Raw genomic sequence first — 24,195 nt, forward strand, 5'->3', positions numbered from 1 at the left:
CACACCAAGACATTTAGAATTACAGCAAAGCATCTAGGGTTATGCCAAGACATTTACAGTTACTCCAAGGCATCTAGGGTTATGCCAAGGCACTGATGGTTACTCCAAGGCATCTAGGGTTATGCCAACTAGGGTTATGCCAAGGCATTTAGAGTTACAGCAAGGCATTTCATATTACGCCAAGGCATTTAGTTACACATCTACTATTATCACGAGGCTCTAGGTTTACACCAAGGCATGTAAGGTTATTCAATTCAATTCAATTTTATTTGTATAAGTGCTTTTAACAATGGACATTGTCACAAAGCAGCTTTACAGAAATAAATGGATTCACAAAAAAATATATATTATGACTAGGCACATAGGGTTACACCGAGGCCTCAAGGGTGATGCAAAAGCATCTAGTGTTATGGCAGTGTCCTTAATTAAAGCTTTTGGTCTTACAGAAAAGCTGTCAAGCTCCAGGGTTAAATAACCGACAGTACCTTGTAGCACAGCCACATAACGGGCACAATTTATATGCTTACCTATATGCCAATTAATGTGATAAGGTGTATTAATGGTAATTAATGTTATTGTTTTCTCCTGGTGCTGTATTTAAGCCTAATGACCCAATGACTGGCTAAATCTTTTCTACTCTCGCGAGAGTTTATGACATGATCAAGGATGTACTTCCCGCTTTCGGTTGATTTTTGCCATAAAAGGAGCCAGTAAACTGCACCTAAGAAGCATTTTTTCTTCCCCTTTTTGCAAGCCTCCTTTTTTCCTGCAAGTGATCCTTTTTTCCTGTGGGGTTTGTGTTTTGGATGTTCTACCCACTGAGGAGTTATTAAGAACTGAGTGTGCTCAGGGATTACTGTCCAGGGAGGCTCCAGGTGCTGCATCAGACCATACAAGCTGGAGTACTGCCACCAGAGGGGACTTTGCGAAGCCAATGAGAGTGCTCCGGTATTCCTTTTTTCTTGTATATATTACACCTGGGGACTTTGAAGGACTCTCCACCCACACCCACACACGCACAACACAGATTATTTTGTATGTTGATTTATTATGTTGTGCACCTCCATACTTGTGTAATACAAGGTAACTGTTTGAAACTAAACTCCTCTTGCTTCTGGGTACATTTTGATACACTATTTAGAGAGATAATAAATCCCCACTTCTGTGTAAACTCAGTGGCGGTCCTGCCGAGCGTTACTTAGTATACATCAGTATTGTTTTGTCAGAATTTTTCTCCCATTTCCTTAATAAAACTTCCAGTACTAATGAAAAAGAGCTAATCTGGACAATCAAGTGAGACTAATTATCTGGTGCAGATCTGTTTAATTAGGTCTGGAAATGAATTCCGTCAGAACTTAGATCTCCAGGATCAGGGTTGGAGACGACCAATTTAGGTAAATCTATGAATTCGAGTAAAAAGTGTTTAAATATTTTAGTCTGGTCTTACGCACCACTAGTAGACCAGTATTGCTGGACCTAAGAGTCTGAGCAGGGGAGTAATGCTGCCCAGGCGAGGCCATGTACTATTTTTTTATGTGAGAAGGAGTTTGTATTTGATTCTTGATCATGAGCAGTTGATTTATGATCATGAATACAGTTGGCTCAGGTATGTCTAGGGATCCACCAGGAGGGACTGGAATCTGTGGCCAGGGATAGAGAAGTTCAGGCTGACCTTCTAATCCTTCTCACCACAACCACCACCAGGAAAAGAAGGAAAAGGAATGCATGACTGGATTAATCCATTCAGTTAATGATGTGGGAGGAAGAGCTGTGCTGGGCATCGTACTGAGATAAAGTGTCATCTGCATAACAGTGGAAACTAAAATGTGAAAAGAATGCACAATGATTAGAAAGTGATTATAGTGATTATACGAACTGCAGTGCCTCCAGTATGTAATTTTGTACACACATTACAGTGAAAAAACGTATGGAAGTGAGGGAAATTCTTAACTTGTAGAGCTCCAGCAACAAATCAGTGAGTTAAATGAGAATAAAGCAGACGTATGGAAAAGTAACATGCAAAAAAAGACATGTTGTGTACATAATATACTGTATAAAATAAATAAGTAGTAAAACTGTTATTAATAAACAAATTTATAATACTTTTATTTAAATGTTTTTTATAAAGAAAAAAATGGGGGGGGGGTCTGTGGGAGGGAGTTGAGGGGTGAAGCGACACAACGTGCAGCAGAGTATATAGTAGATATAAACACAAAGATATGTATAAATATATAGATATAAACATATAATAGACGTGTAAATTAAAGATTCATATCTTGCCATTGTTGTGTTGATATTTGAGTATGTTAATACGTATGTCACTATTCTTGCATAAATAAAGCAGATTGTTTAATGTGTTTAATGTTGTAATGTGTATTACAACATGTTATTAAAATGCCTAAACAATTTGCTTGTAAATAACTTTTTTTTAAAAAAATGAATGAGGACTTTTCCACACTGGCTGACTGTTAGATGTGTTTGGAAGACATTGTATTTTTTTTCTAGGTAGTTAACTGATTGTTCTGTTTTTATAATCTAAGAAAAAGATGTGATCATCCTGTTTCAACACATTCATGAAAGAACATTGATTAATGCAGAGTCTGTTTGGAATATTTGCAGAGTTATAATTAATTTAATGCACCTCCTAAACCACGGGTAAAACAGAGCATAAATAACCGGATTAATGGTGGAATTAAGATAAACCACAATTGCAAGTTTCTGAATTGTTTCTGCCTGTAGCTCAATAACATCACCTAACAAACTGTAAATAAAAAACGGAAGCAAACACATCAGAAACACAGACACTAAAATGCCAAGGACTTTAGCTGCTTTTCTCTCAGATTTCACTGAGTGTGAGGTGATTTTCTGAGTTTTAGGCCGTGTGTGATTATTAAGCTCTCTGATAGCAGTGGCATGTTTCTTAGCAATCACAAAAACTAGAGTATACAATGTGATTATGACAGAACATGGAAATATAAATGTTACTACAAGATCAATTGCAAATAAAACATCATTCATAAAAGGATAACATTCTCCAGGACACGTTAAGAAACTCATGAAGCTTACATTGAAATAATAAAATGCTATGTTATACACTAGGCACACACACCAGTTAGAAGAAACCACAGTGCACATAGTCCACTTAGAGATTGTGTTTGTGTAGAGAAATGGGTTTGAGAGAGCCAAATACCGATCCACAGCGATCAGAGCGACATTATAGATGGATATGCTTGTTAGAAAATAAGAGGTAATCAAAAAACAGATGCAATAAACCGTATCAAAGATCCAGCAGGACTCGATCGTCCAGATTAACATGGGCGGCATCACTAAAGCACCCACGAGAAAATCCGACACAGCCAGAGAGAGCACGAGCATGTTGGTCGGTGTGTGAAGCTGCTTGAAGTGAAAAACAGAGATGATGACAAGCAGATTTCCACACACTGTTAGCAGAACCACTGCAGCTGCACATACATACAGTAAGATATAAACTGCAGGAGATACAGATCTCTCTGGACAGGAGAAATGCTCACAGAGATCAGATTGGTTAAACTCCGTCAGGTTCATGAAGACATGCATTTTCAAAAAAAGTCTGTGTTACATTATGGTAAAGTAAATTATAGGTGAGGCAGCTCAGATATTTTTATAGTTTAGAAACTAAGAACGCCCCCCAAGTTTGACTGACAGCTTAATGAATATGATGTCATGGCTTGGGGAAACAAAAGACTACAGAAGGCATTAAGCACAGAAAAACAACTATTATTATTTGATTCTTCAATTTACAAGAGAGAAAATATTAATAGAAACCAAAGAATCAAAAACACATGAAGGCTACAAAAACTGCTTGTGCTTAGAAATGTTGCAGTGTGGATAAAGGGAAAATGTGATAAATGTTGTAAATGCAGTTTTACAAGGCAGCATATGAGATTACAGCAAGGCATACAGAGTTATCCCAAGGCTTCAAGAGTTACGTCACGGCATCTAGTGTTACAACAAGGCACCGAGTGTTATGCCAAGGCACTGAAGATTACTTCAAGGCATCTAGGGTTACTCCAAGGTATGTAGAGTTACACCAAGGCATTTAGAGTTACACCAAGGCATCTATTGTTATACCAAGGCATCTAGGGCCACACCAAGACATTTAGAATTGCAGCAAAGCATCTTGGGTTATGCCAAGGCATATACAGTTACTCCAAGGCATCTAGGGTTACACCAAGACATTTAAAGTTACAGCAAGGCATCTAGGGTTATGCCAAGGCATTTAGACTTACAGCAAGGCATCTAGTGTTATGCCAAGGCATTGAAGGTTACTCCAAGGCATCTAGGGTTATCCCAAGGCATTGAAGATTACTCCAAGGCATTTAGGGTGTGACGTCAGCTTTCGACTCGCAAAGAGCATCAGGTGCTCCTCTCCCTCAAAGACTTGTGACAGGACGGCGCCGAGTCCCGTCTTGGAGGCGTCGGTCTGGACGATGAAGGGGAGGTTGAAGTTGGGGTTCCTCAATATAGGCGAGCTCATCAGCACCTTCTTCAATTCGACGATTGCCTGTTTTGCTTCCTGACTCCACTGCACCCGGTCCGGTACGCCCTTCCTAGTGAGGTCAGAGAGGGGGGAGGCAATCGAGGAAAAATTGGACACAAATCATCTGTAGTAACCCGCCAACCCTAGGAAGGCCCGTATCTGTTTTTTGGTGGTTGGTCTCGGATACTCACGTACTGCCTCAATTTTCTTTTCCTGTGGCACGAGCAGGCCCCGGCCGATGCGGTACCCCAGGCACTGAGCCTCTGTTAGCCCCAGGTGACATTTCTTTTGGTTGGCGGTCAGCCCGGGCTTCCGGAGCTCTTCCAGGACGGCCCTCCAGTGGTGGATGTGGTCGGACCAGGTGGAGGAATGTATCACCACATTGTCTAGGTATGCAGCTGCGTCTATGTGACTATGTCCATCAGACATTGGAAGGTTGCAGAACCCGGTACTGCCAGTGGCTTCCGGAGGTGGTGAAGGCGATTTTTGGCTTAGCCTCCGGACTTAGGGTCCCCTGCCAGTATCCTTTGGTCAGATCCAGAGTGGAGATGAACCACGCTCTCCCCAGTCGCTCCACCACGTCCTCCACCCTCGGGAGGGGATACCCATTGAATTTTGAGACCTGGTTCGGCTTCCAGAAGTCATTGCATAGCCGGATGCTCCCGTCGGGTTTGGGTACCACCACGATAGGGCTGGACCAGGGGCTAGTGGACTCCTCGATTATGCCGTCTCGGAGCATCCGGCTTACTTCCTCCTCGATTGCCTTATGGCGGGCTTCTGGGCCGCGGTAGGGCCGCTGTCGGACCACGACTCCCGGAGGAGCGTTTTGATGTCGACCTCTGTGAGCTCCTGTGACTGGGCTGGCGTGAGCTACTCACCTCGGTGGACCAAGGCACGCTCCGACGGATCTGTGTGAAGCTGAGCGAATGCAGACACAACAGGGGCAGGATCAGTCCACTTTTTGAGCAGGTTAAGATGGTATGTCTGCATGCTTATCTGCTTGTTGCAGGTGGTAATTGACGGGACCCACCCTCTCGAGGACTGTGTATGGGCCCTGCCACTGGGCCAGGAACTTGCAGGAGGCGTCGGGTATGAGGAGCAGGACCTTGTCTCCGGGTCTGAATTCCCGGGGCCGCATCGGCTGGTCTTAGGCCTTCTTTTGCTCACGCTGTGCCGCCTCTAAGTAATCTTTCACGATAGGCATGACTCGCTCTATGCACTCCTGCATCTCTTGTACGTAGTCGATGAGAGAGCGGAATGGGGAGGGCTGTTCTTCCCACGCCTCCCGGCTCAAATGGCGTGAAGAGGACGTAGGGGAACAGGAGGTCCCAGTTCCTGCCCTCCTCGTCTACCACCTGCTGGAGCATCTTCTTCAGCGTCTGGTTGAATCGCTCTACCAGGTCGTCGGTCTGTGGGTGGTAGACGGATGTTCACAGGTGGGTTACCTGCAACAACTGACACAGATCTGTCATTAGTTTTGACATAAAAGGCGTACCTTGGTCGGTCACGATGTCCTTTGCGATCCCTACGCGGCTCAAGAGGAGAAGGAGCTCATGGGCGATGTTATGGGAGGTGGCCTTCCGAAGGGGGACTGCCTCGGGGTACCTGGTGGCATAATCTACGATGACTAGGATGTATTCGTGTCCCCGGGCAGACTTCAGCAGCGGCCCTAATAGGTCCATGCCGATGCGTTCAAAGGGGACACCTATGATGGGGAGGGGGATGAGCGGAGTGGGAGCAGGCTTATAGGCGCTTGTTCGCTGGCATTGGGGGCACTGTTGGCAGAAGGCCCTGACTTCTGTGTCCATTCCGGGCCACGTGAACCGGTCTTTCAGCTTTTCCAGTGTATTTCAGGCTCCCAGGTGGCCCCCCAGTGGGTGCGCGTGGGCCAGATGTATAAGGGACTGGGTCTGGCCTTGGGGCACCACCAATACCTCACGTGGCTCTCCCCGGCGCTCGGTTCTTTGGTACAAGAGCCCCCGTCGAACTAGGAAGTGGGTAGCAGGTAATCGTTCGTCCGGGTGCTGGAGAACATCTTCAATAACCTGCTCTTGGTTCCAACATTTTTTTAGCCGGGGGTCCTCTTTTTGCTCCCGTCTGAAATTCCCCTCGCGAGTGACCTGGGTAGACACAACAGAGACTGGGTTAGAGAGAAATGTTGGCTCACCTGCGGAGGTCGCTCCAGTGTCGCCTTCTCCCTGGGCCAGACAGGCCCGCCGGATCCTCGGCCGCAGTGTCCTGGCCTTTTTCCTCCGCGTAGCCCGCGACGCCCTGGCTGCAGAGAATCCCGGCCAGTCTCGGTCCAGTAGCAGCGGCACAGGGAACTCAGGGATAAAGCTGACCAGCAAGGGGCACTCGGTGTCCCGGTAGCTGACTTTCGTCTGGGCTGCGGGGACCTCCTGGATGTCTCCGTGCACGCGGGTTACTTGGAAGGAGCCCTTAGGCTTGGATACAGGGAGGATGGAGGGGCGTCTAGCATGGCTGAAACAGGATGGCCGTTGACCTTTACATTGATGGTGGGCATGCTTGGCGGGGCCATCGAGTGGAGGGCGCAGCCGGCTAGGCAGGGTCCCGGGGCGGTGGGATCTGGCTCAGTCGGCATGGACTTGTCTTGGGGCGTCCCATAGGTGGGGTGGTTGGTCCTCTGTCTCCCCTCCCCGGGGTTGGTCGGGTCGGGGCCCCGTACCAGTGGCGGTCAGGGTGGTTCTCGCCGTTCACTCCTGCTGAAATCTAGTGTCGCCACCGCTCGCTCCAGGGCTTCAATCATCTCTCGGGGGTCATCGCCCCTCTCAGCCCGACAGCCTTTTGCTCTTCGGGCGGCTGAGCCCTCAGGAACCGGTCCATGGCCACCCACTTGGTAAAGTCGGTGACCGTCAGGAGTTCTGGTTGTAGCCACCACTTAGTCATCCTCAGTATTTTGTGCATCTGGCATCGAGGGGTGGCTCTGAGTTGTAGGTCCACCAATGGAGCTCTGCTGCGCTGGTTGGGGAGAGGCCGCAGCGCAGGAGAATCTCCCTTTTGGTGGCGGCATAATCATCAGCTTCCCTGATGGGTAGGGAGTGATACGCCAGCTGGGCCTCGCCCGTGAAGAGTGGGGCGAGGGCGTGGGCCCAATCCTCCCGGGGCCAGTTCTCCCACAGCGCAACCCGCTCAAATGTCAGGAGGAACGCCTCCACATACTCATTGGCCGACATCTTGGTGTGGAGGCGCTGGGCTTCTCGGCAGGGGTCGAGGAGGGGGACAGCCGCAGCCGTGCGAGCTCTTGGGCAGTGGCCTGGAGGCCCCGGGCCAACTTGGAGGAACTGCTGGAAGTAGGCGTCCATGCTGCCTTCTGGGTGCTGTGATGCCCGTATCCTCCACCACTGTGACGGGCGAGACCTTATACACAGCACATAAACACCCAGAGAGCAAGGTTAGGTGGTGAAACAAACATGCTCTTTATTTACAGTGCAGCAAAGGGGAAGTGGTGAGTCTCTTGTGTGTGAGGGAAGTGAGGAGTGAAGGCGTGTGGGGACGGTGTCGGCGGCTCCGTGAGCAGCACGGCAAGCCCTCGGCAGCGGTGCTCTTTGGAGTAAGCTGGGAGGCAGTGGCGGCTTCACAGGGGATCAGGAGCTGACCGGCGGCAGACCAGGGGTGTCTTCCTCGCTGACGTTGCCTTCTAGAGGGAAACAAACAGAGAGACACGTTAGCAGCATTACCACTGTTACCCAACACTCTGGAGCTGCCACTGGCTCCTTTTATAATCCCCCGACTCCTTCACGAGGGTAGATTGGTGCCGCTGCCGGGATTGGCTGCCAGACGTGCTGAGTTTCGTTTCCCCGCCTCGCAGCCACGCATGCTCTGACTGTCCAAAACATCGGGGGTGCTGAAGTGGCGCTGTGCTTTCAGCACCCGGCTGGCAGTCACGTGAGGAGCGTCACGAGTTTTTGGTGCGCGGGCTGCCTGCCCGCCAACTAGGGTTATGCCAACTAGGGTTATCCCAAGGCATTTAGAGTTACAGAAAGGCATTTAATATTATGCCAAGGCATTTAGTTACACATCTACTATTACGACGAGGCTCTAGGGTTACACCAAGGCGTGTAAGGTTATGACTAGGCACATAGGGTTACACCGAGGCCTCAAGGGTGATGCAAAAGCATCTAGTGTTATGGCAGTGTCCTTAATTATAGCTTTTGGTCTTAGAGAAAAACTGTCAAGCTCCAGGGTTAAATAACCGACAGTACCTTGTAGCACAGCCACATAACGGGCACAATTTATATGCTTACCTATATGCCAATTAATGTGATAAGGTGTATTAATGGTAATTAAAGTTATTGTTTTCTCCTGGTGCTGTATTTAAGCCTAAAGACCCAATGACTGGCTAGATGTTTTCTACTCTTGCGAGAGTTTAAGCAAGACTTCCCGTCACATGATCAGGGACGTACTTCCCGCTTCCAGTTGACTTTTGCCATAAAAGGAGCCAGTAAACTGCACCTAAGAAGCATTTTTCTTCCCCTTTTTGCAAGCCTCATGAGTGATACTTTTTTCCTGTGGGCTTTGTGTTTTGGATGTTCTACCCACCAAGGAGTTATCAAGAACTTAGTGTGCTCAGGGATTACTGTCCAGGGAGGCTCCACGCGCCGCATCGGACCATACAAGCTGGAGTACTGCCACCAGAGGGGACTTTGCGAAGCCAATGAGAGTGCTCCGGTATTCCTTTTTTCTTGTATATAAACAAGAAAAATATATATAACCTGGGAACTTATATATAATCTCGGAACTTTGAAGGACTCTCCACCCACCCACACCCACACACGCACAACACAGATTATTTTGTATGTTGATTTATTATGTTGTGCACCTCCATACTTGTGTAATATAAGGTAACTGTTTGAAACTAAACTCCTCTTGCTTCTGGGTACATTTTGATACACTATTTAGAGAGATAATAAATCCCCACTTCTGTGTAAACTCAGTGGCGGTCCTGCCGAGCGTTACTTAGTATACATCAGTATTGTTTTGTCAGAATTTTTCTCCCATTTCCTTAATAAAACTTCCAGTACTAATGAAAAAGAGCTAATCTGGACAATCAAGTAAGACTAATTATCTGGTGCAGATCTGTTTAATTAGGTCTGGAAATGAATTCCGTCAGAACTTAGATCTCCAGGATCAGGGTTGGAGACGACCAATTTAGGTAAATCTATGAATTCGAGTAAAAAGTGTTTAAATATTTTAGTCTGGTCTTACGCACCACTAGTAGACCAGTATTGCTGGACCTAAGAGTCTGAGCAGGGGAGTAATGCTGCCCAGGCGAGGCCATGTACTATTTTTTTATGTGAGAAGGAGTTTGTATTTGATTCTTGATCATGAGCAGTTGATTTATGATCATGAATACAGTTGGCTCAGGTATGTCTAGGGATCCACCAGGAGGGACTGGAATCTGTGGCCAGGGATAGAGAAGTTCAGGCTGACCTTCTAATCCTTCTCACCACAACCACCACCAGGAAAAGAAGGAAAAGGAATGCATGACTGGATTAATCCATTCAGTTAATGATGTGGGAGGAAGAGCTGTGCTGGGCATCGTACTGAGATAAAGTGTCATCTGCATAACAGTGGAAACTAAAATGTGAAAAGAATGCACAATAATTGTCAGTGCACAGACTGAAATATAAATGATTATACGAACTGCAGTGCCTCCAATATGTCATTTTGTACACACATTACAGTGAAAAAACGTATGGAAGTGAGGGAAATTCTTAACTTGTAGAGCTCGAGCAACAAATCAGTGAGTTAAATGAGAATAAAGCAGACGTATGGAAAAGTAACATGCAAAAAAAGACATGTTGTGTACATAATATACTGTATGAAATAAATAAATAGTAAAACTATATTGAACTGCACAACTATGATATAAGAATTCAGCTATAATGTAGTGATATATGAGTAAACCGTAATTTAAATATATGCATATTGGGGTGGCCGAGATGTATTATATCACAAACTGCTAGCAAAATAGTAGTGTCTCATTTTAAAAACTGTTATAAATAATAATAAATTTGTTTATTATTAATAAACAAATTCATAATAAAAAAAATGGGGGGGGATGGGTTCTGTGGGAGGGAGTTGCGGGGTGAAGCGACACAACGTGCAGCAGAGTATATAGTAGATACAAACACATAGATATGTATAAATATATAGATATAAACATATAATAGATGTGTAAATTAAAGATTCATATCTTGCATCATTGTTGTGTTGATATTTGAGTATGTTAATACGTATGTCACTATTCTTGCATAAATAAAGCAGATTGTTTAATGTGTTTAATCATCCTGTCTCATGAGTACAAAACACATTCATGAAAGAACATTGATTAATGCAGAGTCTGTTTGGAATATTTGCAGAGTTATAATTAATTTAATGCACCTCCTAAACCACGGGTAAAACAGAGCATAAATAACCGGATTAATGGTGGAATTAAGACAAACCACAACTGTAAGTTTCTGAATTGTTTCTGCCTGTAGCTCAATAACATCACCTAACAAACTGTAAATAACATATGGAAGTAAACACATCAGAAACACAGACACTAAAATGCCAAGGACTTTAGCTGCTTTTCTCTCAGATTTCATCGAGTGTGAGGTGATTTTCTGAGTTTTAGGCCGTGTGTGATTATTAAGCTCTCTGATAGCAGTGGCATGTTTCTTAGCAATCACAAAAACTAAAGTATACAATATGATAATGACAGAACATGGAAATATAAATGTTACTACAAGATCAAATGCAAATAAAACATCATTCATAAAAGGATAACATTCTCCAGGACACTTCAAAAAACTCATGAAGCTTACATTGAAATAATAACATGCGATGTTATACACTAGGCACACACACCAGTTAGAAGAAACGACAATGCACATAGTCCACTTAGAGATTGTGTTTGTGTAGAGAAACGGGTTCGAGAGAGCCAAATACCGATCCACAGCGATCAGAGCGACATTATAGATGGATATGTTTGCTAGAAAATAAGAGGTAATCAAAAAACAGATGCAATAAACCGTATCAAATATCCAGCAGGACTCGATCGTCCAGATTAACATTGGCGGCATCACTAAAGCACCCACGAGGAAATCCGACACAGCCAGAGAGAGCACGAGCATGTTGGTCGGTGTGTGAAGCTGCTTGAAGTGAAAAACAGAGATGATGACAAGCAGATTTCCACACACTGTTAGCAGAACCACTGCAGCTGCACATACATACAGTAAGATATAAACTGCAGGAGATACAGATCTCTCTGGACAGGAGAAATGCTCACAGAGATCAGATTGGTTAAAGTCCGTCAGGTTCATGAAGACATGTATTTATTTTTTTAAAAAAAAAAAGTCTATGTTACATTATGGTGAAGTGAATTATAGGTCAGGCAGCTCAGATATTTTTATAGTTTAGAAACTAAGAACGCCCCCCAAGTTTGACTGACGGCTTAATGAATATGATGTCATGGCTTGGGGAAACAAAAGACTACAGAAGGCATTAAGCACAGAAAAACACCTATTATTATGTGATTCTGCAATTTACAAGAAAGAAAACATTAAAGGAAACCAAAGAATCAAAAACACATGAAGGCTACAAAAACTGCTTGTGCTAAGAAATGTTGCAGTGTGGATAAAGGGAAAATGTGATAAATGCTGTAAATGCAGTTTTGCAATAAATGATAATGTGCTGATATATGTCTGATCTCAAACTGAATCAAAAACAGACTCAGAGTTTAATACACTGGTATTGTTCTCATGATAATCATGATAATTTAACTCCTCATATAATTGCGCCAAGGCAGCACATAAGATTACAGCAAGGTATACAGAGTTATCCCAAGGCTTCAAGAGTTACGTCACGGCATCTAGTGTTACAACAAGGCACCTAGTGTTATGCCAAAGCAACCAGAGCCACACGAAGGCATTTAGAGTTACATCAAGGCATCTAGTGTTATGCCAAAGCAACTAGAGCCACACCAAGGCATTTAGAGTTACATCAAGGCATCTAGTGTTATGCCAAAGCAACTAGAGCCACACCAAGGCATTTAGAGTTACAGCAAGGCATTTAATTACACATCTACTATTACGACGAGGCTTCTAGGGTTACACCAAGGCATGTAAGGTTCTTCCCATAGAGAAGTTCAGGCTGACCTTCTAATCCTTCTCACCACAACCACCACCAGGAAAAGAAGGAAACGGAATGCATGACTGGATTAATCCATTCAGTTAATGATGTGGGAGGAAGAGCTGTGCTGGGCATCGTACTGAGATAAAGTGTCATCTGCATAACAGTGGAAACTAAAATGTGAAAAGAATGCACAATAATTGTCAGTGCACAGACTGAAATATAAATGATTATACGAACTGCAGTGCCTCCAATATGTCATTTTGTACACACATTACAGTGAAAAAACGTATGGAAGTGAGGGAAATTCTTAACTTGTAGAGCTCCAACAACAAATCAGTGAGTTAAATGAGAATAAAGCAGACGTATGGAAAAGTAACATGCAAAAAAAGACATGTTGTGTACATAATATACTGTATGAAATAAATAAATAGTAAAACTATATCGAACTGCACAACTATAATATAAGAATTCAGCTATAATGTAGTGATATATGAGTAAACCGTAATTTAAATATATGCATATTGGGGTGGCCGAGATGTATTATATCACAAACTGCTAGCAAAATGGTATTGTCTCATTTTAAAAACTGTTATAAATAATAATAAATTTGTTTATTATTAATAAACAAATTGATAATAAAAAAAAGGGGGGGGGTTCTGTGGGAGGGAGTTGAGGGGTGAAGCTACATGACGTGCAGCAGAGCATATAGTAGATACAAACACAAAGATATGTATAAATATATAGATATAAACATATAATAGATGTGTAAATTAAAGATTCATATCTTGCCATTGTTGTGTTGATATTTGAGTATGTTAATACGTATGTCACTATTCTTGCATACATAAGGCAGATTGTTTAATGTGTTTAATCATCCTGTCTCATGAGTACAAAACACATTCATGAAAGAACATTGATTAATGCAGAGTCTGTTTGGAATATTTGCAGAGTTATAATTAATTTAATGCACCTCCTAAACCACGGGTAAAACAGAGCATAAATAACCGGATTAATGGTGGAATTAAGACAAACCACAACTGTAAGTTTCTGAATTGTTTCTGCCTGTAGCTCAATAACATCACCTAACAAACTGTAAATAACATATGGAAGTAAACACATCAGAAACACAGACACTAAAATGCCAAGGACTTTAGCTGCTTTTCTCTCAGATTTCATCGAGTGTGAGGTGATTTTCTGAGTTTTAGGCCGTGTGTGATTATTAAGCTCTCTGATAGCAGTGGCATGTTTCTTAGCAATCACAAAAACTAAAGTATACAATATGATAATGACAGAACATGGAAATATAAATGTTACTACAAGATCAAATGCAAATAAAACATCATTCATAAAAGGATAACATTCTCCAGGACACTTCAAAAAACTCATGAAGCTTACATTGAAATAATAACATGCGATGTTATACACTAGGCACACACACCAGTTAGAAGAAACGACAATGCACATAGTCCACTTAGAGATTGTGTTTGTGTAGAGAAACGGGTTCGAGAGAGCCAAATACCGATCCACAGCGATCAGAGCGACATTATAGATGGATATGTTTGCTAGAAAATAAGAGGTAATCAAAAAACAGATGCAATAAACCGTATCAAAGATCCAGCAGGACTCGATCGTCCAGATTAACATTGGCGGCATCACTAAAGCACCCACGAGGAAATCCGACACAGCCAGAGAGAGCACGAGCATGTTGGTCGGTGTGTGAAGCTGCTTGAAGTGAAAAACAGAGATGATGACAAGCAGATTTCCACACATTGTTAGCAGAACCACTGCAGCTGCACATACAAACAGTAAGATATAAACTGCAGGAGATACAGATCTCTCTGGACAGGAGAAATCCTCACAGAGATCAGATTGGTTAAAGTCCGTCAGGTTCATGAAGACATGTATTTATTTTTTTTTAAAAAAAAAGTCTATGTTACATTATGGTAAAGTGAATTATAGGTCAGGCAGCTCAGATATTTTTATAGTTTAGAAACTAAGAACGCCCCCCAAGTTTGACTGACGGCTTAATGAATATGATGTCATGCCTTGGGGAAACAAAAGACTACAGAAGGCATTAAGCACAGAAAAACACCTATTATTATGTGATTCTGCAATTTACAAGAGAGAAAACATTAAAAGAAACGAAGGAATCAAAAACACATGAAGGCTACAAAAACTGCTTGTGCTTAGAAATGTTGCAGTGTGGATAAAGGGAAAATGTGATAAATGTTGTAAATGCAGTTTTGCAATAAATGATAATGTGCTGATATATGTCTGATCTCAAACTGAATCAAAAACAGACTCAGAGTTTAATACACTGGTATTGTTCTCATGATAATCATGATAAATTAACTCCTCATATAATTGCGCCAAGGCAGCATATAAGATTACAGCAAGGCATACAGAGTTATCCCAAGGCTTCAAGAGTTACGTCACGGCATCTAGTGTTACAACAAGGCACCTAGTGTTATGCCAAAGCAACCAGAGCCACACGAAGGCATTTAGAGTTACATCAAGGCATCTAGTGTTATGCCAAAGCAACTAGAGCCACACCAAGGCATTTAGAGTTACAGCAAGGCATTTAATTACACATCTACTATTACGACGAGGCTTCTAGGGTTACACCAAGGCATGTAAGGTTCTTCCCATAGAGAAGTTCAGGCTGACCTTCTAATCCTTCTCACCACAACCACCACCAGGAAAAGAAGGAAAAGGAATGCATGACTGGATTAATCCATTCAGTTAATGATGTGGGAGGAAGAGCTGTGCTGGGCATCGTACTGAGATAAAGTGTCATCTGCATAACAGTGGAAACTAAAATGTGAAAAGAATGCACAATAATTGTCAGTGCACAGACTGAAATATAAATGATTATACGAACTGCAGTGCCTCCAATATGTCATTTTGTACACACATTACTGTGAAAAAACGTATGGAAGTGAGGGAAATTCTTAACTTGTAGAGCTCGAGCAACAAATCAGTGAGTTAAATGAGAATAAAGCAGACGTATGGAAAAGTAACATGCAAAAAAAGACATGTTGTGTACATAATATACTGTATGAAATAAATAAATAGTAAAACTGAATATTGAACTGCACAACTATGATATAAGAATTCAGCTATAATGTAGTGATATATGAGTAAACCGTAATTTAAATATATGCATATTGGGGTGGCCGAGATGTATTATATCACAAACTGCTAGCAAAATAGTATTGTCTCATTTTAAAAACTGTTATAAATAATAATAAATTTGTTTATTATTAATAAACAAATTGATAATAAAAAAGGGGGGGGGGGTTCTGTGGGAGGGAGTTGAGGGGTGAAGCTACATGACGTGCAGCAGAGCATATAGTAGATACAAACACAAAGATATGTATAAATATATAGATATAAACATATAATAGATGTGTAAATTAAAGATTCATATCTTGCCATTGTTGTGTTGATATTTGAGTATGTTAATACGTATGTCACTATTCTTGCATACATAAGGCAGATTGTTTAATGTGTTTAATCATCCTGTCTCATGAGTACAAAACACATTCATGAAAGAACATTGATTAATGCAGAGTCTGTTTGGAATATTTGCAGAGTTATAATTAATTTAATGCACCTCCTAAACCACGGGTAAAACAGAGCATAAATAACCGGATTAATGGTGGAATTAAGATAAAGCACAACTGTAAGTTTCTGAATTGTTTCTGCCTGTAGCTCAATAACATCACCTAACAAACTGTAAATAAAAAACGGAAGTAAACACATCAGAAACACAGACACTAAAATGCCGAGGACTTTAGCTGCTTTTCTCTCAGATTTCATCGAGTGTGAGGTGATTTTCTGAGTTTTAGGCCGTGTGTGATTATTAAGCTCTCTGATAGCAGTGGCATGTTTCTTAGCAATCACAAAAACTAGAGTATACGATGTGATAATGACAGAACATGGAAATATAAATGTTACTACAAGATCAATTGCAAATAAAATATCATTCATAAAAAGATAACATTCTCCAGGACACATTAAAAAACTTGTGAAGCTTACATTGAAATAATAATATGCTGTGTTATACACTAGGCACACACACCAGTTAGAAGAAACCACAGTGCACATAGTCCACTTAGAGATTGTGTTTGTGTAGAGAAACGGGTTCGAGAGAGCCAAATACCGATCCACAGCGATCAGAGCGACATTATAGATGGATATGCTTGTTAGAAAATAAGAGGTAATCAAAAAGCAGATGCAATAAACCGCATCAAAGATCCAGCAGGACTCGATCGTCCAGATTAACATTGGCGGCATCACTAAAGCACCCACGAGGAAATCCGACACAGCCAGAGAGAGCACGAGCATGTTGGTCGGCGTGTGAAGCTGCTTGAAGTGAAAAACAGAGATGATGACGAGCAGATTTCCACACACTGTTAGCAGAACCACGGCAGCTGAACACACATACAGTAAGATATAAACTGCAGGAGATACAGATCTCTCTGGACAGGAGAAATCCACACAGCGAGAAGACTGGTTAAACCCCGTCAGGTTCATGAAGACATGCATTTTTAAAAAAGTCTATGTTACATTATGATCAAATGAATTATAGGTCAGGCAGCTCAGATATTTTTATAGTTTAGAAACTAAGAACGCCCCCCAAGTTTGACTGACAGCTTAATGAATATGATGTCATGGCTTGGGGAAACAAAAGACTACAGAAGGCATTAAGCACAGAAAAACACCTATTATTATGTGATTCTGCAATTTACAAGAGAGAAAACATTAAAAGAAACGAAGGAATCAAAAACACATGAAGGCTACAAAAACTGCTTGTGCTTAGAAATGTTGCAGTGTGGATAAAGGGAAAATGCGATAAATGTTGTAAATGCAGTTTTGCTATAAATGATAATGTGCTGATATATGTCTGATCTCAAACTGAATCAAAAACAGACTCAGAGTTTAATACACTGGTATTGTTCTCATGATAATCATGATAATTTAACTCCACATATAATTGCGCCAAGGCAGCCATGGTTATGCCAGGGCATTGAAGGTTACTCCAAGGCATTTAGAGTTACACTAATATATTTAAAGTTACAGCAAGGTATCTAGGGTTATGCCAAAGCACTGAAGATTAATCCAAAGCATCTAGGGTTATGCCAAGGCATTTAGAGCTAGAGCAAGGCATCTAGTGTTTTGCCAAGGCATTGAAGATTACTCAAAGGCATCTAGTCTTTTGCCAAGGCATTGAAGGTTACTCCAAGGCATCTAGGGTTATGCTAAGGCATTTAGAGTTACATATCTACTATTATGACAAGGCATCTAGGGTTACACCAAGGCATGTAAGGTTATGACTAGGCACATAGGGTTACACCAAGGCCTCAAGGGTTTTTTCTTCCCCTTTTTTCAATCCTCATGAGTGATCCTTTTTTCCTTTGGGCTTTGTGTTTTGGATGTTCTACCCACTGAGGATTTATCAAGTACTGAGCGTGCTCAGGGTTTACTGTCCAGGGAGGCTCCACTGCATCGGACCATACAAGCTGGAGTATTGCCACGTGAGGGGACTTTGCTATGCCAATGAGAGTGCTCTGGTATTCCTTTTTTCTTGTATATATTACATCTTGTATATACCGATCAGCCATAACATTATTACCACCTGCCTAATATTGTGCGGGTCCCCCTTTTGCTGCCAAAACAGCCCTGACCCGTCGAGGCATGGACTCCACTGGATCCCTGCTGTGGTATCTGGCGCAAAGACGGTAACAGCAGATCCTTTAAGTCCTGTAAGTTGCGAGGTGGGGCCTCCATGGATCCGACTTGATGGCCAGCACACCCACAGATGTTCAATTGGATTGAGATCTGGGGAATTTGGAGGCCATGTCAACACCTTGAACTCTTTCTCATGTTCCTCGAACCATTCCTGAACAATTTTATCGCATTATCCTGCCGAAAGAGGTTCAATTCAATTCAATTCAATTTTATTTGTATAGCGCTTTTAACAATGGACATTGTCACAAAGCAGCTTTACAGAAATAAATGGATTCACAAAAATATATTGTAAATATTTAAATTTATCACTGTGAATTTATCCCTAATGAGCAAGCCAGTGGCGACGGTGGCAAGGAAAAACTCCCCGAGATGATATGAGGAAGAAACCTTGAGAGGAACCAGGCTCAAAAGGGAACCCATCCTCATCTGGGTGCAACGGATAGTGCAATTATAAATAAATCCCTTCTATTGTGTACTATATGGACAAATAGTGCAATTGTGCAACCAATAAATTCATCACAGTATTTGCAAGAGGTCCGGCTGGTTAAAATCTATCCACTGTCCACTGATGGAGTCCTGAGTACGAAGCTGCTCGTGGCAACTGCAGCCCCAAAGCCACTACAGCAATCGCAGTCCCAAGCCATTACAGTACAGCTCCCCATATGTGATCCCCAAGCCATCTCCACAGCCCCCAGGTGGCACCATCCCCAGCAATCCAAACAGTTCTTCAGGCAGTCCATATGGGGCCACCCCCAGCAGCAGCAAGCGAACTCAACCGATGAGAACTCCAACCAGAAGTAGGGCATCAGGATGGGTCAGGCAGCGAGGAGGAGCAGAAGGGGTCAGGATCACTGGCATCACTGGCATCTCAGAAGTAGCATGTGTAGCTCGACAGAGAGTGAGGAAGAGAGAGAGATGGAGAGAAAGGAAGAGATTGTTAGGTGAGCTTTTGTCCTCTAATGGTTAAGCACGATGTACTTTGCATGCAGAGTGCAAGCAGGGACTCCGGCAAGACTAGCTATGACAGCATAACTGAAAGGGAGAGCCAGAAGCTAACACAGACATGAGGGCACCCTGGGACATAAGGCAGCCAGCCACTCCACCGTCGACAAACCTGAGTGAACGTGTGAGAGTGGGGGGGCGACAGCATCCAAACATCCCATTTCACCACAACACTCTATGCCTGTGAAACCCTCCAGACCTGCCCCTGTACCTAAGAAAACTATTCACAAAAGGCTTGACTAAACAAATATGTTTTCAGCCTAGACTTAAACACTGAGACTGTGTCTGAGCCCCGAACACTAAGTGGAAGGCTGTTCCATAACTGTGGGGCTTTGTATGAGAAAGCTCTACCCCCAGCTGTAGCCCGCATTATTCGAGGTACCAACAAATAGCCTGCATCTTTTGATCTGAGTAGGCGTGACGGATCATAAAAGACCAAAAGTTCGCTCAGGTACTGTGGCGCGAGACCATTTAGTGCTTTATAGGTCAATAGTAGTATTTTATAATCAATACGAAATTTGATTGGGAGCCAATGCAGTGTGGATAAGATAGGGGTGATGTGGTCATATCTTCTGGTTCTAGTAAGGACTCTCGCTGCTGCATTCTGGACTAACTGGAGCTTGTTTATGCATCTACTGGAACATCCAGACAGTAAGGCATTACAATAATCCAACCTAGAGGTAACAAAAGCATGAACTAATTTTTCTGCATCGTGTAGTGACAATATATTTCTTATTTTAGCAATATTTCTGAGATGAAAGAAAGCAATCCTAGTTATATTATCTACATGAGCTTCAAAAGAAAGACTAGAGTCGATAATCACACCAAGGTCTTTTACTGCTGCACATGATGAAACAGAAAGTTATTATGTAATCAGAAAGCTTACTTCTAGCTGCATGTGGTCCTAGTACAAGTACTTCTGTCTTGTCAGAATTAAGTAAGAGAAAGTTAATAAGCATCCAGTTTCTAATGTCTTTTACACATTCCTCAACTTTATTAAGCTGGTGTCTGTCATCTGGCTTTGCTGAAACATACAACTGTGTGTCATCAGCGTAACAGTGGAAGCTAATACCATGCTTACGAATAATTTTGCCCAGAGGTAGCATATATAAAGAAAAGAGCAGTGGGCCTAAAACAGAGCCTTGCGGAACACCAAACTTTACCTTAGCATGAGAAGAGAAGTCACCATTTACGTTTACAAACTGATAACGATCAGTCAAATAAGACCTGAGCCAGGAAAGGGCTGTTCCCTTAATGCCTACTACATTTTCTAGTCTATTGAGGAGAATAGCATGATCAATGGTATCAAAAGCTGCACTAAGGTCAAGCAGCACCAGCAAGGAGACACAACCCTGATCAGAGGCCAGTAGTAAGTCATTTACAACTTTTACCAGTGCTGTCTCTGTGCTATGATGAGGCCTAAATCCTGACTGATACATTTCATGAATGTTATTCCTATGTAAGTATGAGCATAGCTGCTGTGCTACAACCTTTTCAAGGACCTTGGAAATAAAGGGGAGGTTTGATATTGGCCTGTAGTTGGACAGTTGACAGGGATTGAGGTCAGGTTTTTTAATCAGGGGCTTGATAACTGCTAATTTAAAAGATTTAGGTACATAGCCAATGCTAAGGGAAGAATTGATTATCTTTAAAAGAGGTTTGATTGTTTCAGGAATTATCTGTTTGAGGAAACAAGTAGGTAAAGGATCTAGCATACAGGTTGATGATTTTGATGATGAAATTAGTGAAATTAGTTCAGTCTCTTCAAGGGGACTAAAGCGTTGTAGTTGTTTATCTAATATTATCATATTATCATCTACAGGGTTAGTTATAGAACTGTCCGGTTTTAAATTAATAGTCTGAATTTCTAGCCTGATATTTTCAATTTTACCATTGAAAAAATTCATGAAGTCATCGCTGCTATATAATGATTGTGTGCGTGTTTCTATTGTGGTCTTATTCCTAGTTAATTTTGCTACAGTATTAAATAAGAATCTAGGATTATTTCTGTTATCTTCAATTAGGGTGGAGAGATACATTGATCTAGCAGCACTAAGAGCTTTCTTATAGCTCAATAGGCTCTCCTTCCATGCTATTTGAAATACTACCAAGTTAGTTTGACGCCATTTACGTTCTAGTTTTCGAGTGGTCTGTTTTAAAGTTCGTGTGTGATCGCTATACCAGGGTGCTAGCTTTTTCTCCCTAATTATTTTTCTTTTAAGTGGAGCTACCTTATCTAGTGAGTTGCAGAACGTTGATTCTAAACATTCAGTTGCCTGGTCAAGTTCTTCGGGATCAGACGGTGATCCAATCATGGTTGATAAATCTGGGAGATTACTGATAAAACTCTGTGCAGTTGTTGACGTGAACGTACGTTTGACACGGTGACGTGGCAAGGTGCATATACTATGATTAATACACATTTTAAATGAGATGAGGTAATGATCTGAGATAGCTTCAGACTGTGGACATGAGACTATATTTTCTATATTTAATCCGAATGTTAGTATTAAATCAAGAGTGTGACCACCACTATGGGTGGGTCCTATTACATTCTGATTAACCCCTACAGAATCTAGAATGGACACAACTGCTGTTCTCAGAGGGTCATCTGGATTATCAAAATGAATATTAAAGTCTCCAACAATTAATGCCTTGTCTAAAGAAACAACCAGGTTAGAGATGAAATCCGCAAATTCACACAGGAATTCAGAATATGGCCCTGGGGGTCTGTAAATAATAATTACTGGAATCACCTGGGTAGACTTATTTTTAGTGGCTACGTATGTTATGTTAGAATAAAGAACTTCAAATGCGTTGAATTTATGACTAGGTTTTTGTGTGACGGCTAGATTATCATTATAAATGACTGCGACGCCTCCTCCTTTGCCAGTTAGACGGGGCTGATGTATGTAACTGTACCCGGGAGGACTAGCTTCATTTAATGCTACAAACTCGTTTGGTTTAATCCACGTTTCTGTTAAACACAGTACATCAAACTCCTGATCAGTAATGGTTTCATTAACAATAAGCGCTTTAGACGTAAGAGATCTAATATTCAACAGTCCTAGCTTCAGATCAACGGTGCTGGCTATGCATTCGGTATGGTTTAATTTTATGTTAATTAGATTACTAAAACAAACTGTCTGAGTATGTCTATAATTTTGTTTAGCTCGGGGAACAGACACAGTCTCAATACGGTGGAACCTAAGTGACGACTCAGTGCAGCTAGCAGACGGTCGGTTTAGCCTGCTTGTCTGCTCCCTGGCCTTGGCCCTGGATTGTCACCGATTAACTAGGCCTGTTCTGAGACTATGTGCTATGCTGCAAGAAATGAGAGCAGCACCTTCCCGAGTGGGATGGACACCGTCCCGCCCTAACAGGCCAGCCTTGCCCTCAAAGTTAGTCCAATTATCTATAAAGCCCACATTGTTTTCGGAGCACCACCTGGACATCCAGCAGTTCAGCGACCATAACCTGCTGTAAGCTACATCGCCATGCCGCATTGGGATGGGGCCAGAGCATACTACAGCATCGGACATCGCCTTCGCTAATTTACACACCTCTACCAAGTTAATCTTAGTAACCTCAGACTGATGAAGGCGTATATCATTAGCTCCTACATGAATAACTATCTTTGAGAACCTGTGCTTGCCTAAGACCCTAAGATTACCTGCTATGTCCGGCGCCCTGGCTCCCGGTATACACCTAACTAAAGCTGCTGGTGCCCCTAAAGGCCTAGCTAATTTCACGTGCCGCAAGATAGAGTCACCTATAACCAGAGCTCTTTCAGGTTTCTCAGCGGGTGCTTCACTGAGGAGAGCAAACCTGTTGGACACGTGAAGCGGAGAGGAGTGGTGCTCCTGTGGGCGAGCCTTAGCGTTAGCTTTGGCTTTGCGATTATGCCGCCGAGTCGTCACCCATTCGCCCCGCTGTGAGGGCTCTAATGCCGGAGTTGGGGGATTACTAACTCCGCCTAAGGCATCCAGACTTTCCCCTACAGAAACTACGCTGCTCTCACTCTCACTAACCCTCTCTAGAGACTGGATGCGCACCTCTAATGCAGCAATCTTCTCCGTCAGAGAGCTAACTAACATGCATTTATCACAAATAAAGTTAATACTAACGACGGAGGAAGAGTGACTAAACATCCTGCACTCAACACACTGAACAAGCTGAATGTTAGACATGTTGTTTAACGCACCTTAGTCGAAGATTTGTTGATATTATTGTAGACGGCGTGGATCCGGTGTGAATGGCCTCCGCTCGCTGTCTTGACAAAATACAAAAGCGCACTTCGAGAGAAAAAAAAAAATGAAAATACGGTAGAAGAGAACGTGAAAAATACAACAGATGAAAACGATAGCGCGATATTATTGATTTAAAAAAAGAAAGAAACAGTATAGTTAAGAAAGAGGTCACTTCTGTTAGGGAATACCGTTGCGATGAAGGGGTGTAACTGGTCTGCAACAATGTTTAGGTAGGTGGTATGTGTCAAAATAGCATCCACATGAATGCCAGGACCCAAAGTTTCCCAGCAGAACATTGCCGAGAACATCACACTGAACATGCACTGTGTGTTCTGACACCTTTCTATCATAGCCAGCTTTAACTTTTCAGCAATTTATGCTACAATGGCTCTTCTGTGGGATCAGACCAGAAGGACATGTGAGCCTTGGGCTCCCATGACCTTCTCGCTATTTCACCGGTTGTCCCTCCTTGGACCACTTTTGGTAGGTACTAACCACTGGATACCGGGAACACCCCACAAGACCTGCCGT

The 24,195-nt window shown here is 42.5% G+C and overlaps 4 protein-coding genes across 4 annotated transcripts; all 4 read right to left on the minus strand.

Moving 5' to 3' along the window:
• Nucleotides 1-2,475: 2,475 nt before the first annotated feature.
• LOC113535308 (trace amine-associated receptor 13c-like) lies at nucleotides 2,476-3,576 on the minus strand. The gene has a single exon (XM_026928554.2). The coding sequence runs from the start codon at nucleotides 3,574-3,576 to the stop codon at nucleotides 2,572-2,574; it is 1,005 nt and encodes a 334-aa protein (XP_026784355.2). The 3' UTR covers nucleotides 2,476-2,571.
• Nucleotides 3,577-10,854: 7,278 nt separating this feature from the next.
• Nucleotides 10,855-11,853, minus strand: LOC117596629 (trace amine-associated receptor 13c-like). Its single transcript, XM_034302173.2, has one exon. The coding sequence runs from the start codon at nucleotides 11,845-11,847 to the stop codon at nucleotides 10,855-10,857; it is 993 nt and encodes a 330-aa protein (XP_034158064.2). The 5' UTR covers nucleotides 11,848-11,853.
• Nucleotides 11,854-13,558: 1,705 nt separating this feature from the next.
• LOC117596635 (trace amine-associated receptor 13c-like) lies at nucleotides 13,559-14,557 on the minus strand. Its single transcript, XM_034302183.2, has one exon. The coding sequence runs from the start codon at nucleotides 14,549-14,551 to the stop codon at nucleotides 13,559-13,561; it is 993 nt and encodes a 330-aa protein (XP_034158074.2). The 5' UTR covers nucleotides 14,552-14,557.
• Nucleotides 14,558-16,204: 1,647 nt separating this feature from the next.
• Nucleotides 16,205-17,209, minus strand: LOC117596627 (trace amine-associated receptor 13c-like). Its single transcript, XM_034302171.2, has one exon. The coding sequence runs from the start codon at nucleotides 17,207-17,209 to the stop codon at nucleotides 16,205-16,207; it is 1,005 nt and encodes a 334-aa protein (XP_034158062.2).
• Nucleotides 17,210-24,195: the final 6,986 nt, after the last annotated feature.

Source organism: Pangasianodon hypophthalmus, chromosome 30 (genome assembly GCF_027358585.1).
Source record: "Pangasianodon hypophthalmus isolate fPanHyp1 chromosome 30, fPanHyp1.pri, whole genome shotgun sequence".
NCBI classification, from domain to species: Eukaryota; Metazoa; Chordata; class Actinopteri; order Siluriformes; family Pangasiidae; genus Pangasianodon; species Pangasianodon hypophthalmus.

Coding starts and splice junctions, on each gene's coding strand:
- LOC113535308 (XM_026928554.2), bottom strand. CDS start 3,576: ATGCATGTCTTCATGAACCTGACGGAGTTTAACCAATCTGATCTCTGT.
- LOC117596629 (XM_034302173.2), bottom strand. CDS start 11,847: ATGAACCTGACGGACTTTAACCAATCTGATCTCTGTGAGCATTTCTCC.
- LOC117596635 (XM_034302183.2), bottom strand. CDS start 14,551: ATGAACCTGACGGACTTTAACCAATCTGATCTCTGTGAGGATTTCTCC.
- LOC117596627 (XM_034302171.2), bottom strand. CDS start 17,209: ATGCATGTCTTCATGAACCTGACGGGGTTTAACCAGTCTTCTCGCTGT.